Source organism: Heterocephalus glaber, unplaced genomic scaffold, assembly GCF_053883595.1.
Source record: "Heterocephalus glaber isolate CG9 unplaced genomic scaffold, H.glaber_assembly_v1.0 deba00001442, whole genome shotgun sequence".
Taxonomy (NCBI): Eukaryota; Metazoa; Chordata; class Mammalia; order Rodentia; family Bathyergidae; genus Heterocephalus; species Heterocephalus glaber.
In genome coordinates, this window is record NW_028258296.1 from 55,833,233 (window position 1) to 55,847,634 (window position 14,402).

The following is a 14,402-nucleotide window of genomic DNA, read 5'->3' on the forward strand; positions in this document are numbered from 1 at the left end:
GTCTTTTGAGATAAAAGAAAGGCATGGCATCAAAGACGTCTCTGGGGTTTCTGGCTTGGAAACGTAACTAACTCTGAGGTGACCTCCAGTGAGGTCTGCAGAGCGCTGTGACATTGAGTCGGGAAATCATGCGCTCTTGGGATCTATAAATGGAGAAGACCGGAAGAAAGAAGAGCTGAGCATTTAGGGGCGCTCTCTCTTACTAACATTACACTCAGGGGTCGCACTCAAAGTTAAACCCACATTTCCCCTACGTTGGAGAAATGCTTTCTTCCCTCAGACCGAGCGGGAAGCTCGAAGCAGAGGCGTCGCTGCGCCTCCAGGGGGCGCCGCACGGGCCGCAGAGGCCACCGAGCCCGCCATGGCGGTGCCCCGGGTGCTGCTGCTCCTGTCCGGGCGTCCGGAGTCGGTGAGCTTCGCGCAGAGCGTGTGCGGCCTCCTAGGCTCTGGCCCAGGGCTCGGGCCGTGGCCCATGCACTGCAGCTTGAAGCGAGGACAGCTCATCCTCTCGGACAGGCCATTCCCGGAGGCCTCGGCCAGGCTTCCGCTCCAGGTCGGGAGCTGGGGGGCTCGAAGGGGAGGCGAAGGGCCGAAGATGGGGACTGGGGTGGGTGGGGACCGTCGGCGAGAGGCCAGCGGTGCGACCGGTCGCCAGGCCGGGACCTCCCACTACTCGGGGTCCCCAGTTCTGAGAGCCCCGCCTACGTCCTTGTGCCCCGCCCCCTGAAGCCCAATTTAAACCGGGCGTCTCCCTCTGGCCAGCGACCCCCTTTCTGCCCTTTTGCGGCCCTGGCCCAGCAGCCCATGGCCCCCAAGGCCATGCTGCCCGTGAATCGAGGTGTGGATCTGGGTGTGGCCGTCCTTCTACAGTCCAGCGACCAGACCGTCTTGTTGACCCGAAGGACACCCACTCTCCGAATCTCCCCCAACCTCTGGGTACCCCCAGGTGAGCGCTCAGGATACAAGGCCCCGGGGAAGAAAGTTGCCACCCCATCCCCCCACCCCTTCTCAGTCGCAGAAACGGAGAAGCGGGCCCACAACTGTGACATACCCACAATTACAGGGGGCCGCCGCTGTCCACTTGGGGCCGGGGCGAGGGGCAGTAGTAAAGCTTTCTGGTAAAGACAACCACCATTCACCTGCTGACTCCTCTTGTTGCAGGTGGGCATGTGGAGCATGAGGAAGAGGTATCTAGCAGTCAGCTGACCCAACCTGTGCCCCACCTACCTACGTGTGGGACCTCTGGATGTGGGCTAGGGAGGGGCAAACAGGACTCGGGGAGTCCAGCATTGCCCTCTCTGACTGCCCTCTTTGACTCCCAGTTGCTGGATGGAGGCCTTCGAGAGCTGTGGGAGGAGAGTGGACTACAGCTGCCCAAGGACCAGTTCTCCTGGGTCCCTCTGGGGTTATGGGAGGTGAGACAGGGGCCTGAAAGGGATCCCTTCCTGTTTAACCAGGAGACCTCAACAACTACCTGCAGAGTCCACATCTGCCCTGGCCACTGGGGGAAGCACAGGGGTGGACTGGATGGGCTGGTGTCCAAACCCATGACAGTCCTCACCTGCTTACCATCTACTTTCTCAGCTTCCAGCCAGCATTTTGTTTCACCCTGAAGCTGTACTTCAGTTTCAAAACCTGACAGGGTCTCTTTTGTTTTCTTTTCAGTCTGCCTACCCACCTAGGCTAAGCTGGGGTTTCCCCAAATACCATCACATTGTTCTCTATCTACTCGTGATCTCCCAGGAGTCACAGCAGCAGCTGCAAGTAGGTGTGGCAGTGGAGGAAGGAAGCAGGACTTAAGGAGTCTGAGCAACCTGGTTCTGATTGATGGGGTGGGGGTAGGGCCTGAGAACCAAAAACACTCAATACCCTCTCCCCCTGCCCTACCCCATTTGCTCCATTCACCGTGAGTAGTCTGTGATCAAGAATAGCACTCCCAGGAGAGCTCACAACTGAAGGAGCAACATGTCTAATCCCAGGCCCAGATCCAACCAAACCCAGGTGAGGTGAATGCCCTTATGTGGCTGGGACCAGAGGTAGCAGCCGCAGTGGCTGCTACAGAGGATGGGTCAGAGACAGCTGGCTTTCTCACCCAGGACCTGCCACCCTCTGTCCCGTAAGTAAATAAAGCTTCTCCCTTAGCCTTCAATGTACCAACACTCACAAAATTAGTTCATTCTCTTCAGGACAGAATTTGGGATTTGTGGGCAGACTTAGGGCAGTTGGTCCACTGATAAATTAAGAAACCTACATGAGACCAAAGACGATGACCAAGGGTTCTTATCCCATCTGGCTGGCACTGAAGACCTAGGTTTGAACTTCAGCCTTCCATAGGTACAAGCCATTTAACTCTTCTTAAACCTGTTCCCTTTCTGTAAAATGAAGTTAACACCCACCCACCTACCTCCTGCTGTGGTTGGGAGGATTGAATTACCTAAGGTAAGGAAGTTGTTCCCAAGCTGTAAGGCACAACCCAGACAGGAACTGTCCTAATGCAGTGCAATTCAGCTAGAAGAGGATGGAGGAGCCCGACCTGGGGCTGTGCCCATGTCCACGCTGCTGCAGACAACGCCAGCCACAGCAGAGGACAAAGAGAGGGTCAGCACTGGAACCAAGTTTGCTCTCAGGCTCTGGCTGCAACATCTGGGCAGGTAAAGGCAAGGGCCGCACAATGGAGGAGAAGGAAGAACTGCTCTCAGAGAGCCGTGTAATGTCCCCACCAGGGGAAAGTGGAGTTTACGTAGACCCGGAGCCAGCAGAGGACGGAATATGGACCCTCTTCCCCCAAACCAGAGGTCTGGAGAGCCCCCTCCCCAGTCCACCTCCAGGACACTCACAGAACATTCACAACCTTTATTGTGGGTGAGAACTTTGCTACAGCTTTGGGAATAAAAAGTAAAATTACAACATACGTCCTAGGCCCCAGAGGAGCCTGGAAAAATGACTGGAAAGGAGGGCACGGGGTCCTCCCACCACCCAGGAAAGGTGCAAAATGAGCCAGGCCTGCCCACCGGGCCATGGGTCTCTAAGAAGCTTAGGCCCCAGGCTGACTGCCATTAAGAAACACTGCGAACTTAAATATATATAAATAGAGAGAGACCTGGGCAACAGACCAGGCCCTCCCTGCTTCCAAACCCCTGGAGACCACAACTCAGGCCCATCTTCTCCTCAGTCATACTGGGAAGTAGGAGGCAAGGGAAGTCACCTTTGGAGTGTTTTGGTTTTTCTCATTTATGTACAAAAAAAATCTTCAACCCAAAATAGAGATCTCTGTCCATCTCTGAAACTGCCTGTCTTGGTTTTGCCACCTGTCTGTGTGGCTAAAGGGAATGGAATACACATGAGAAGAACGGACATTTGGGTTTGGGGGGTGGGAAGAGGGGCATCTTGGAGACAAGAGGAAGAACCTCTCCCCAGAAGACTCTAGAGAGTGGAGGCTGGTGATTCAGCCCATTCCCCCAGCTCATCCCATCCCATCTGCCTCCCACTGCCCAGGTTAACAAGCATACCCAAAGGAATGTGCTGCCACCTAAAGAACACTTCCAAAAATAGGCCCCAATGTCTTTAAAAGGAGGTTAAATATTAACCCTTTGGGTGCCGGCCTTGGTAGGCAGATGAGGCCAAAAGTGATGTCCGTGAAGATCTGTCTGGCCTTTGGCCAAACCCCCCCGAGGGATCAGAGTGGCCAGGGGCTGGGACACCACAGCATACTTGCTCAGTGTTGAGGGATAGTGAAGGTTTCGTAATCCAAGGGATTCAGTCCAGGGAAATGATGTCTGGCCGACAGCCAGTCAAGGAAGGACCAGAAGGCAGGGGTCCCTCCCTCAAGGCCCCTCCAGGAGCCACAATGCTGCTGACGCGGCCAGGAGGGGGTGCTGGAGTGGAGCTGCGGTGTGAGCTCCCCAACGTGGGGGCCAGGGGGCCCAGAAAGTGGGAAGGGGTCCCCCGGTACTGGAAGAAGTGGCCAAGGGCGTCCTGTTCATCTAGCGAGGTGATGACGGAAGGACCATAGTGCTGGAAGAATCAGAGGCACAGTTTAAGATTTCATCATGACTTACCTGCCTTCCAGCACATGACGTAAGGACATTTTATGGAATAAGTCAACCCCTGTAAGACTCGAGGAATTCTCAAGAAACGGGAGGATCTCACTCTACCCTACTTCCCACACCCTTCCCATCTGCCCACCTTGGCGCAGCCCCTCCAGCTCACTAAGTTCTTGGCCTTGTGGGCATCTGTAATGTGTGGACTGTGCAGTTGGCAGACTTAGGCATGGAGCTGTCAGTGCCCATGGTGTGCAGGGCTGAGTAGGCAGGGAGAGAACTACACTGAAAACTTAACAGTAACGGGATCTAGAAAGACACAGGGAGGGAGGCACTGCCATCGGTGCCTAGCAAGGAAGCTGCATGGAGCTCAGATCTTCATGGGAAGAGAAGGGACCACTTACCTGACTCTCAGTCTGAAGAAAAGAAAATAAATCTAAACCTGGTAAGAAAAGAAAAATCAAAATCAACCTCGTATAAAAAGTTCCTTTCCAAGAGAGCCAGGAGACCTCAGGGTCTGGCATACCTTGGATGTCGGGCCCCAGGGGGAAGGCAGGTGGGTACTCGTGTAGTGGGAGACTGGACAGGAAGTCACTGCCCAGCGTGCCCATTGCAGGGCTCCGCAGCACCGAGGATGGCTGGTGACTAGAAGTCAGGACTCTGTGAATAGGAAAGAGATGGGCCGAACCACAGATACCCACACCCAGCTCAACTTCCCAAGTTGGCTTCCTGTCCTCCACCTTTCCCTTTCCCTGGGAGGGTTTGCCCGATGACCAGAACGCATCGCTGACTTCCCCGACCCTCTTGCTGTAGCTTCTGCCTGTTTTCTTACCCTTTGCTTCCAGGCAGGGCAGGGATGGCAGCTGAGGTGACAGGACAGTGCTTCTTGGTTGGGGGCAGATCCTCCTCATCGGATGAGCTTTCTATTGTCAAGTCAATAACTTCAACCTTCTTCTTACTCTCTGATGGATTTCCCTCTTGGACTGGGCTATACTGGAGGCCTGTGGGTGGTACAAAGAATGTGTCTCAGAAAAAGGCCCACTTGAGATTTAGCTCAGCTAGGGGACAGAGGGTCACTCACCATCCAGCCCATACCCTGGCGGGGGGCAAACCTCAGATGCCTCCTTTTTGGGTTTCATTGGGCACCAGGATCCATCTTCCATAAACTGGATCTCATCACAGTCCGAACAGGAATTAAGAATCTCCATGAATAAACTAGAGGAGGGGAAAGATGGGAATTCAGCAGTCAGGGTTCTGTGTCTCACCTTCCTGTACCTCAGTTTCCTCATCTGTAAGGTAGGGATATTAGCCACCCTACTATACCCTCTGACATGTTAACCTTGCCTAAAGTTAAGTAAAGTATGTAAAAGAGCTTTATAAACTTTGGGTGCTAAGTTTTAAAATAAACGTAACCTAAACTCCTGTTAGGTGTAGTTCTAACAACAGGACAGAGAATTCCATAAACCAACTCAAAAAAGATGCCGTGATGTGGTGGCACACTTGTGATCCCAGCACTAGAGTTGGGAGGCTAAGGTAGGAGGATCCCCACAAGTTCGAGGCCAGCCTGGGCTACAAAGTGGGTTTGAGGCCAGCCTACACTACAAAGACAGTCTCAAAAAAACAAACAAAAAAAGACACTGTGAGCAAGAGCCATAATGAAGGCTCTGGAATGGAGTTAAAACCAGATAGGAAAAAGAATTTTTTGCTTATGGAAAAAAAAATTCTTTGCTCATGGAAAATAAAATGCTTCTGTGGGGGTAGGGGGTAAATAGCGTAGCAAAACCAGGTATTCAGAAGAATCCCATTACTGTGCTCAGCAAGGGCTGGGGGTGTCGCTTAAAGGTAAAGCACTTACCTAACACGAGGTTGTGGGTTCGACTCCCATTACCACATTAAAAAAAAATTACGCTTGGGCCAGAGACTTAGCTTAGTGGTACCACGCCTGCCTCACAAGCGCAAAGTCCTGAGTTTGATCCCCGGTACCAAAACGAAAAATAAAAATTTTTTTTAAATTATGCTTAGTAGGAGGTAGTTGTAGGTAATAAAACAGTTCGGTACAGCAGCTCTGCCACTTAGAACAGTGTGGTCTCCAGTAAGAATGTCTGGGCCCCAGTTTCCTCATCTGTAATGATGGTTCTTATCTCACAGGGTTATTAGGAGGATTCGATGAGATAACGTGCAGTGAGCAGCGTGATGCCTTTTACACGCTAGGCCATGGATGCTGTGTGCACACGTGCAGATCCAGATTGCTAAGACAGAGAGCTGCGTTCATGGGAAGGGCAGGAAGCCATGCATATGAAAAGGAGGGCCCAGGGGGTGTCCCGGGTAAGAGGTGGCAGAATGGCCCTACCCATCAATAATAAGAGATTCGTAGGGAGCCTTCTTGTCACACACAGGACACGTCCACGTCGGCTTCTTCTCATTCATCTGTAGGTAAAGGGCAGCATCGAAGCTCTGCAGGTGGGCACAGGTGAGGGCACGACATGGGACAGTCAGCCGCATCTTCCCTAGCTGAGGAGAAGAGTTCTGTAGTCAGAGCCTCCATGTTGGTTTCATTCTTTTAAAAAACCTCTAGTGTCCCTAGTCAAAGACCCAACCATCCTCCCCTGGTACCCACCGGGCACATGAGGGACACCCGAAGACTCGTAGTAGCCACCTCACTGTCAGGGTCAGCGGTCAGTTTCTCCTTTACTGAAACAAGAGTGAGGCGAGAGCCATGGGGTTAGCTCGGGTGGGGGAAACCCAGGGATTAGCGTGTCCAGAAGCAGACAGCCCTGGCTGAAGGCAGCTGGGTAGAGTCTCTGGAGACCGATGGGATGTCACATGGGAGTGGGTTGGGATCTGCTCACGAAGGCTGGGTGTGGGGGAGAGGTTTACCCTACCCCAGGGATACTGGAACATAGCTAGGTGACACTTTGGCTGGGTTAGAGATGACCTGGAACTGAGGCATCATGTAAGTTACATGGTATGACCCTTAAGAGTCTCTCCAGTCCAGAGAACCCTTATCCTATCAGGGCTGGACTTGGAATCTGTGAGGAGCAAAGCAGATGTGTGACTGGAATACATCAGCTGTCATTCACTGCCTGTGAGTGATCTGATTTCCAACCACGAAGACAGAGACAGTAAGGCATACGGGAGGGCTGGGAGGGCTGGGATTCTCCTGAGTGAGAGAAGCTGTCACACGCGAGCCACGCATTTCATTATGAAGGTTGGAGGGCCAGAAGACCTGGAGCCGGATCAGAGGGGAAGCAAGGGGGATGACATCACTCACTCAGTGCCCGGGAGTGGTCTGGGTTCCGGATCCCCTTTGCTCTGAGTTTTTGTAGAAGGGTCCCTGCAGTCAACTGCCTCACCAGGTACACAGACAAGGAGTAATTCTACTTGGGGTGGAGAGAAAGAATTAACTTCTGCTTCTAATACCACCACCACCCTCTTCTGTCTCATGAAGACCATAGACCCAGGACACTGGATGGCTCCTCCCTGCCCCGACAGCACTTTCTGGGAGCCATTTTCCCTACACTCACCCGTCCAAACTCAGATGACCAGTTGACCACGACGGTGTTGGGAACGGTGGCCGAGAGTCTAGCCAGGGGGGTGATGTTGATGGGGCGGCTGGGCCTCTTGGGCTCCGCCCCATTCTTGGTCGGGGGAAGGTAACCCTGAGGGAGGGAGGGACCTGTCAGTGGACAGGTGGTTCTGGGAAGGGTTCTGCTTTAACAAAAGAAGACAGCCGGGGATATTTAGCTCAGTGGTTCTGGCGCCTGTCTCGCAAGCGCAAGGTCCTGAGTTCGATACCCGGTACCAAAAAAAAAAAACAGTAAGAACAGAAGACATCTTGTCTTGGGTTCCTCATTCCCTGGGGGAAGGCCAGCTCTCTCACCAAACAAGGGAATAGGGGCCCATTCAGTGAGACACATCATATACGGATGCGTATGGGGTTCGTTCCTCTTTCAATAAATAACGAAAGTTATTTAATCAGCCAAGAAAATAGGAACCCACTCACTGAGTCCCTGAGGAAGAGGAACAGGGACACCTAACTTCTAACTCTCAGCCCAGCTCTGGGAACATGAGTTCTCTAAGAAGTCTTTCTTTCAGTGGTACTGGGGACTGAATCCAGGGCCTTTGCACTGATCTATATCCCAGGCCTTTTTTTTTTGAGAGTGTCTTCCTAAGTTGCCCAGGCTGGGTTTGAACTTGCAGTCCTCCTGCCTCAGCCTCTCAGAGTGGTGGGATTAAAGGAGATTGCCACCATACCCAGCTAAGAAGTCTTTCTTGAACCTTTGAGCTGAATTAATGTGCTTCTAGAGGTCCTGACAGAACCTCTGTTCAACTCTTAGTACTCTCAAGATTTACTGATTCTGTCAGTAAACTGAGTACCTACTCAGTGGCAGGCACTATGCTAGGCATATCTCTTTCACAGGTGTGTAGCTAATATTTATGCACTGAAACTGGAGAGGTTGCTGCCCAAAGAAGGAAGAGCGTTTACCGGTAGGGGACACAGTTTCCCATTGACCTTGACAAAGAGGTTGGGGGGGAAATAATCCTCCTGGGGGCAGCTGGTCTCACAGAGACAGAACCTGGTGAGGAATAACAGAGCATGAAAGGATGGGAACCAGTTTCTTAGGCTCAATCTGGCAGAGGCAGGCAACCCCAGAAAACCAGTCATAGATCTCCGTAGGCCTCAGTATCCAGCAATCCCAGGCTGGAGCAGGCAGAGCCAGAGCAAGGCTACCTCCCAGGAATATGTGTCACACCCCTATTTCACTTCCAACCCCAGGGGGAGCCCAGCAGGGTGGAAAGGGGCAGCAACTCACCTTAGCTGCACCTGTATGGTATAATCACATTTGGCTCCTGGAAGAACCTCTCTGTAACAGGGAGAGGGAGAGACGTCAGCGCGTGGCCTCCAGAGGGAGAGTTGCGTGGACAGACAGAAGGACAGAGAAGAGACTTACGAAGGAATGAGAGCCAAAGCAGCAGGAGTGACAGGGGGGAGAGTGGAACAGAAAAGACAGAGAGCAGAGTCTGGGGTGAACACCCCCGGATGAAGCCAAAGGACTCAAAGAGATGTACCTGGACGTGAGAATCTGCTGCACTTGCTGGGGGGTGAGGGCGAAAGTAAAGTGCGCTTCCTCAAACCGATGACTAGAAGTGGATGCTGAGGACACAAGGAGGTAGTTATTCCCACACCATGCACTGGCAGCCATGGGAGCTGCCTCCTCCCCAGACTGCTGGTCCCACAGGACTAAAACTAAGAAAGGAGTACAGCCTACAAGGCTGAAGGACCACAGGAGCCATACCGAGGGTGGTGGGTCGAATGAGCTCCCCGTAGACTTCATAGAAAGGCAATGGTTTCATGGTGACATCGGGGTGCACAGGCTGGGGGAGTGGGGGGTGCATGTCCACCTCGCGCTTGGGGCCCAGCAGAGTGCCAGGGGCCAGGAGGGCTGGGGGAATGGGAGCTAGGGGGCCCGGGGAGCCTACGGGAGAGGTGCCAGGGGGCAGAGAGAGCATGGAGAGATCAGAGGGCCCCAGGGACTTCCTGGGAAAGCGCCGACGGTAAAGCTCTTTGATCTTCATCTGGACACTGGGGGCACAGCTGGACTTGAGAAGATGCAGAGCCTTGGCCAGGAGCTCGTGTTTCCGTCCACTCTTGTTCCGGCCAGCAAAGCCGAGGAGCACCTGGAGCTCAGACACCCGGAAACTCATCACCATGTGCTGTGGAGAAGAGCAGCTTAAGGACCCTAAGCTTGCACAGACCCGTCCACCAGGGAAAGGCAGTCAGTGCTTCTTTTCCCCTAGCAGTGACCCGAAGAGTGCTCTGTGGCTACTGGGTTACTTCCAGGCAGTTAACTGGTCAAGGACATCTCAGACTCACCTTAGCAGCCCACAGGTCAGCTTCACCAGCACCTCCCAGGGACACAGCAACCCTACTGCCCTAAGCCTGCCAGCCAACCAGTGTGGAAACAGGAAGGCACATGGCAGGCTGTGCCCACACACAACTGAGTCCACTGAGGCTTCCTACCTCCAGCCTAGACTCTGGGTTTTTAAACTGCTTATCTCCCCTCCTGCTCTTTCTCAGATGCATCCCAGCCTCCCTTGGAGAGGACAGGAGACAGGGGGAAGGAGGGAGGAAAGAGAAGATTCAGGCCAGACAGCCTCACAGGGAAGGGGCCAGGTGGCTGGAGGACTGCGCTCCACTCCGTTGCCCACCCCTCCCAACCACACCAATCCACCTCAGCTATTTTCCCCAAGCCTCCGTAGCTTTTATGGCCAGGGTTTCTAGGTCAGGGTTCAATGCTCACAACTCTCCCAAATCCTTTCTCAACATCATTTACATAACTAGTCTACCTTAGAGAGAAACAGAACCAAAACTCTGTGTGTGCGTGCGTGCGTGCGTGCGTGTGTGTGTGTGTGTGTGGTGGGTTAACAATGCGTCATGAGCCCAGGTGAACTGCCTGTCTACTCTATCTTTCAGGAGCCAATATCCTGCTTGTCTCCCTCCTGGCAAAATTAGGTGATTTAATCCATCCATATACCCCAGTGGGGGCTGGAAGAAGAGAGGGCCAAGTCCCTAACAGAGATCCTGGGAGAATGAAGGTAGGGACCCTGGGCCAGGGCACAGAGTCACAACCACCTCTAAAGGAGACTGGGTCCAGTGGCGAGACTCCAAGGCTGCCTAGGATCCGGGCTCTATTTCAAAGGACAGAAGAAAGCCAGGAGGCTGGGGAGTAAACCTAGCGGCTTAAGGTTCTGTAAGATGACCTCAGTGGCTCCCGCAAGACTCTGTGTGGTGACGGGAGGGGAGCTCTCTCCTTCCAGGGCTCCCTTCTGTGACTCTAAACCTTGCCACAGGCAAGCCTTGCCAGCCCTCACCAGTCCTGCACCTCGAGGGTAGCTTTGTCTTGACCATTTTTTGAAGAATGCGATGAAAAACTTGCTCTTCTAGCTTTCTTCTCATTCTTAACTTCCTTATCTCTCATTAGCTGTGCCTATAACTTCCCTCCTCTCCATGCCAGTTTCCCACTCCTCTGCCTCTGCCCAAACACAGCGAGTGGCTCACCGGGCCCGCCCTCCCTCAGCCTCCAGGATGCTCCTGCCCCACCCCTCGAGGCGTCGGCCACAACCCCGCCCCTCCGTCTCAGCCGCCCACTGGTGCTTCCCAAGGCTCAGATGCCCACAGCAGCCCCAAAGCCTCTGCCCTCGGCTGCTTTTCCCCAGGAGCTTCCCCTACCTCTGCCCCCGCTGCCATCCCTACATCTTCCCCTTACTGTCGCATCTCGGCCGAATCGACTCGCTCCCTGTGTCTCTACGGCAGCTCCCCCCCACCCCCGGCTCTCCCCCTTCCTCTCCCCCTTCCTCTCCCCCTGGCACCAAACCCGACCTCCGCCCGCGTCCCCGCCCCCTGCGCCGCGGCCCCCAACAGCTGCAATTCCCCTCGGCCCCACCCCTACATCTGCCCCGCGGCCCCGCCCCCGAGCCGCCGCAGCCTCCTCCTCGCCCGCAGCCACTTCTCTCCAGTCCCCGGCCGCGGGTCCCTGCCACGTCTCCCGCACCCTCTACACCCCGTCCCGGTCGCTTCCCCGGCTCGGCGCCCCGCGGGGCGCAGTCCGGGTGGGGCCGGTACCTTTAATTCTCCCAGCTCCGCCATCTTGAGACATCGCAGGCGCCCCAGCCCGAGCCCCAGCCCAGGCCCAGGGACCGGCGCGCAACTCTCCACCGCCGCGCCGGCCGCAAATGCCGCCCGCTCCGCCCCGTCCGGCCCCCTACACCTCCCCTTCCCGGCCCCGCCCGCCGGGCTCCGGACAGGCCCCGGCCTCGGCCCCTCCCTCCGCAGCCGACCCCGGCCCCCGCTGGTCCGAGGCCGTTTGGTGAGAGCCTGGACCTGGAGGGAGTGCGTTGCCCAACGATCGCGGGGTCCCGGGGTAACGGGAGGGGGCGGGCCCGAGGTTCCTGGGGGAGGAGGGCTTTGCCGCGCTGGAATGGGGAGGGGACGAGCTTTTAGGGAGCCTGAGGTACTTGAAAGATGGAGGGAAAGTCTCGGGGACTGCTAGATCGCTGGGACCTGGGGGAGGGGTGGCGAAGTTGGAGCAGGCACCCTCAGCCTCCTTCTGGACAGCTTTAACCAGCTAGAACCATGAGTTCTACCAACTCGGGAGTGGGAGAGTCCTGATCACTTTAGGGAAGTTAGGGAGTCGTGAACAGTTCGCGACAATTATTCCCGATCCTCCAACACCCCCAACACACACACACACACACACACACACACACACACACACACAAACACACACACACCAACTACACACAGTCCAGCCGCAAGACTCAAACTCTCAAAAGTTTGGTGCAGAGAGCGAGACTTACCAGCACCGTTGCGGGGAGCGGCTAGGGGGCTCGAGAGGCTCAGAGTGGGCTTGGGGAGGTGGGCGAGGCGGCTCCACACCGCTCCGGCGATCTGCACCGACCGATCAGTCCCGAAGCTGGACTCCGCCGCCGCAGCTCCGCCCGCCTCGGCTGGGGCCGCCCCCTCCGGGTGAACCCGCCAGCACTGCGGAGAGGGGAGAGGAGGTGGGGCCCCGGGCGGGAGAGGGAGGGACTGGGAGCCCGAGCGGGAGATTAACTCCTCGAATGAGTGGAGCTCCACAGACAAAAGTTGTTGGACCTCCGCATCCTCGCTACCGCTGTGGCTGCTCGCGCCGATGTGCGGGTCTTTGAAGGGAGCACAGCTAAGGACGTGTGGACCAGGGATCTGACTGTAAAGAAATTTTTTCTTGGAATGAGACCTCTCCCTCCCTAGTGGAAAGGGTGGGCTGCTAAATGGAAAGTGGACCTAACCTAAACCCTCTACAACTGGCCCTCGACCCCCTACCCCAAAGAGGAAAACTATCACCAGCGATCCCATCTCTGGTGTAGCTGAAAGTGAACAGAGGAAAGGTTTTCCTATACACACACACACACACACACACACACACACACACACACACACACACAGACGGGCTCTTTCTGGCCTTCTCTGAATTGCCTGCTCTCTTTTCTTCTAAGCCTTGGGCCCTCCAGGCGCTTTGTCTCACTTGCAGGTCCCAGAGCAAATCTGTTTCTGAATCCATAGAAATACTAACTAGGGTAGTATATCCATATATTTGAGCGGTGATCAGGAATTGTTAGGTGTTGAGAGCATAAATGCCTTGCAAGACCTCACAGTCTAGCAGCAGAGACATGTTAAACCTATAATCAGCAGGCAAAATAAAATGTTTTCATAAATACTAGTAATAATCTCGCCATTTAGCTTAAACCTCCAGTGTGAGCCTTCCTATGAACCACCTAAGCCAGAAGACTGAGGGTGCTAGCCTACCTCTATTCCTAGGCACCTGCTGGGCCAAACAATGTCCAAATACTTTGTAGGGGGTTTTTCTAGGGAAGATGGCCACCCTCTCCTGACAGGTTCTTTCCTTGATATTTAAAGATGCCTGAACCTGTGGCCCTCTGAGCTAATGTGGGCTAATATTTGTTTTTGGTTTGGTTTAGTTTGAGACAAGTTCTCACCAGGCCGGCCTTAAACTCACTAGGTATCCCTACATTGGCCTCCAACTTCAGGCAGTCCTCCTGCCTCAGCCTCCTAGTGCTGGGAATACAGGCTTGGGCTAAGTATTTTGTTCTAAATCCCAGCTTCTCCCTCTAACACTTGAGTCTTCATCAGGCCCTAAAGTCATGTTTTGTTGTTTCTCTATTCTGTCCTCCAGATGAAAAGTTACTATGGATTATTTTCTAGAAATTTTTAGTAGTTCCAAGGGGGAGGGTAGGGAGGATTTAAAGAAATATGGACAGGGCAACTTGAGGGATGAGTATGTTCATTTTCTTGATTGTTTGGAATTTGTTTGATATATATGTGTGTATATATATATATATATATATATATGACAACATTTATCAAGTTAGGTACTTCAAATGCAGTTTATGCAATCAATTATACCTCAATAAACATGTACAAATTTACAAGACAGGCTGTCCTTTAAAAATTAATTTGAAGCCAGGCATGTTGGTGCACACCTGTAATCCCAGCACTCAGGAGGCTGAGGCAGGAGGATCAGCACAAGTTTGAGGCCAGCCTGGCTACATAGTGAGCTCAGGGCCAGCCTGAACTACTAAGTGAGACTTTGTCTCGAAAAACAACAAAAGGGCCGGGGATTTAGCTCAGGGGTCCCACCACTTGCCTAGTAAGCACAAGGTCCCAATTTCGATCCCTGGTACCAAAAAAAAAAAAATTAATTTGGAGCTAGGACTGGGGGTGTACCTGAGTAGTAGTATACGTGCTTATCCTGCATAGGCCCTGAACTCAATCCCCAGCACCAACACTTACACACACGAAGT

At 53.9% G+C, this 14,402-nt stretch overlaps 2 protein-coding genes across 16 annotated transcripts in view; one reads left to right on the forward strand and one right to left on the reverse strand.

The window, feature by feature from the left end:
* Window positions 1-3,286, forward strand: Nudt17 (nudix hydrolase 17). 8 transcript variants are annotated; one of them, XM_087213360.1, is made up of 7 exons: window positions 13-553; window positions 871-946; window positions 1,162-1,187; window positions 1,323-1,415; window positions 1,666-1,764; window positions 1,980-2,116; window positions 2,499-3,286. In XM_087213360.1, exons 1-7 carry the CDS (start codon window positions 362-364, stop codon window positions 2,653-2,655), a joined length of 780 nt encoding a protein of 259 aa, XP_087069486.1. In that variant the 5' UTR covers window positions 13-361; the 3' UTR covers window positions 2,656-3,286. The 8 variants fall into 8 exon arrangements, with proteins under 8 accessions (XP_087069484.1, XP_021121480.1, XP_021121481.1 ...); XM_004853912.4 differs by having other exon boundaries at window positions 32-553; window positions 763-946; XM_087213358.1 differs by having other exon boundaries at window positions 1-553; window positions 802-946; window positions 1,162-1,415.
* Window positions 2,839-14,402, reverse strand: part of Pias3 (protein inhibitor of activated STAT 3) — a 16,837-nt gene continuing 5,273 nt past the window's right edge. Inside the window, exons 1-15 of one of the 8 annotated variants that reach the window (XM_087213356.1) lie at window positions 12,399-12,557; window positions 9,338-9,755; window positions 9,111-9,195; window positions 8,855-8,905; window positions 8,527-8,617; window positions 7,565-7,699; window positions 7,312-7,417; window positions 6,658-6,731; window positions 6,391-6,551; window positions 5,122-5,255; window positions 4,873-5,041; window positions 4,567-4,700; window positions 4,445-4,482; window positions 4,186-4,300; window positions 2,839-4,014 (exon numbers count right to left, since the gene is read on the reverse strand). In XM_087213356.1, coding sequence (XP_087069482.1) covers window positions 3,980-4,014; window positions 4,186-4,300; window positions 4,445-4,482; window positions 4,567-4,700; window positions 4,873-5,041; window positions 5,122-5,255; window positions 6,391-6,551; window positions 6,658-6,731; window positions 7,312-7,417; window positions 7,565-7,699; window positions 8,527-8,617; window positions 8,855-8,905; window positions 9,111-9,195; window positions 9,338-9,752 — 1,743 coding nt within the window. In that variant the 5' untranslated portion in view covers window positions 9,753-9,755; window positions 12,399-12,557 and the 3' untranslated portion in view covers window positions 2,839-3,979. Of the gene's footprint in view, window positions 4,015-4,185; window positions 4,350-4,444; window positions 4,483-4,566; window positions 4,701-4,872; window positions 5,042-5,121; window positions 5,256-6,390; window positions 6,552-6,657; window positions 6,732-7,311; window positions 7,418-7,564; window positions 7,700-8,526; window positions 8,618-8,854; window positions 8,906-9,110; window positions 9,196-9,337; window positions 9,756-9,915; window positions 11,109-11,664; window positions 11,795-12,398; window positions 12,558-14,402 lie in introns of those variants that run through there. The other 7 variants (XM_087213357.1, XM_013075552.3, XM_021265817.2 and 4 more) reach the window with 7 other exon arrangements.

Coding starts and splice junctions, on each gene's coding strand:
- Nudt17 (XM_021265818.2), top strand. CDS start 362: ATGGCGGTGCCCCGGGTGCTGCTGCTCCTGTCCGGGCGTCCGGAGTCG. Junction 554..762: donor CGGCCAGGCTTCCGCTCCAG/GTCGGGAGCTGG, acceptor CCCTCTGGCCAG/CGACCCCCTTTCTGCCCTTT. Junction 1,765..1,979: donor AGTCACAGCAGCAGCTGCAA/GTAGGTGTGGCA, acceptor GTCTAATCCCAG/GCCCAGATCCAACCAAACCC.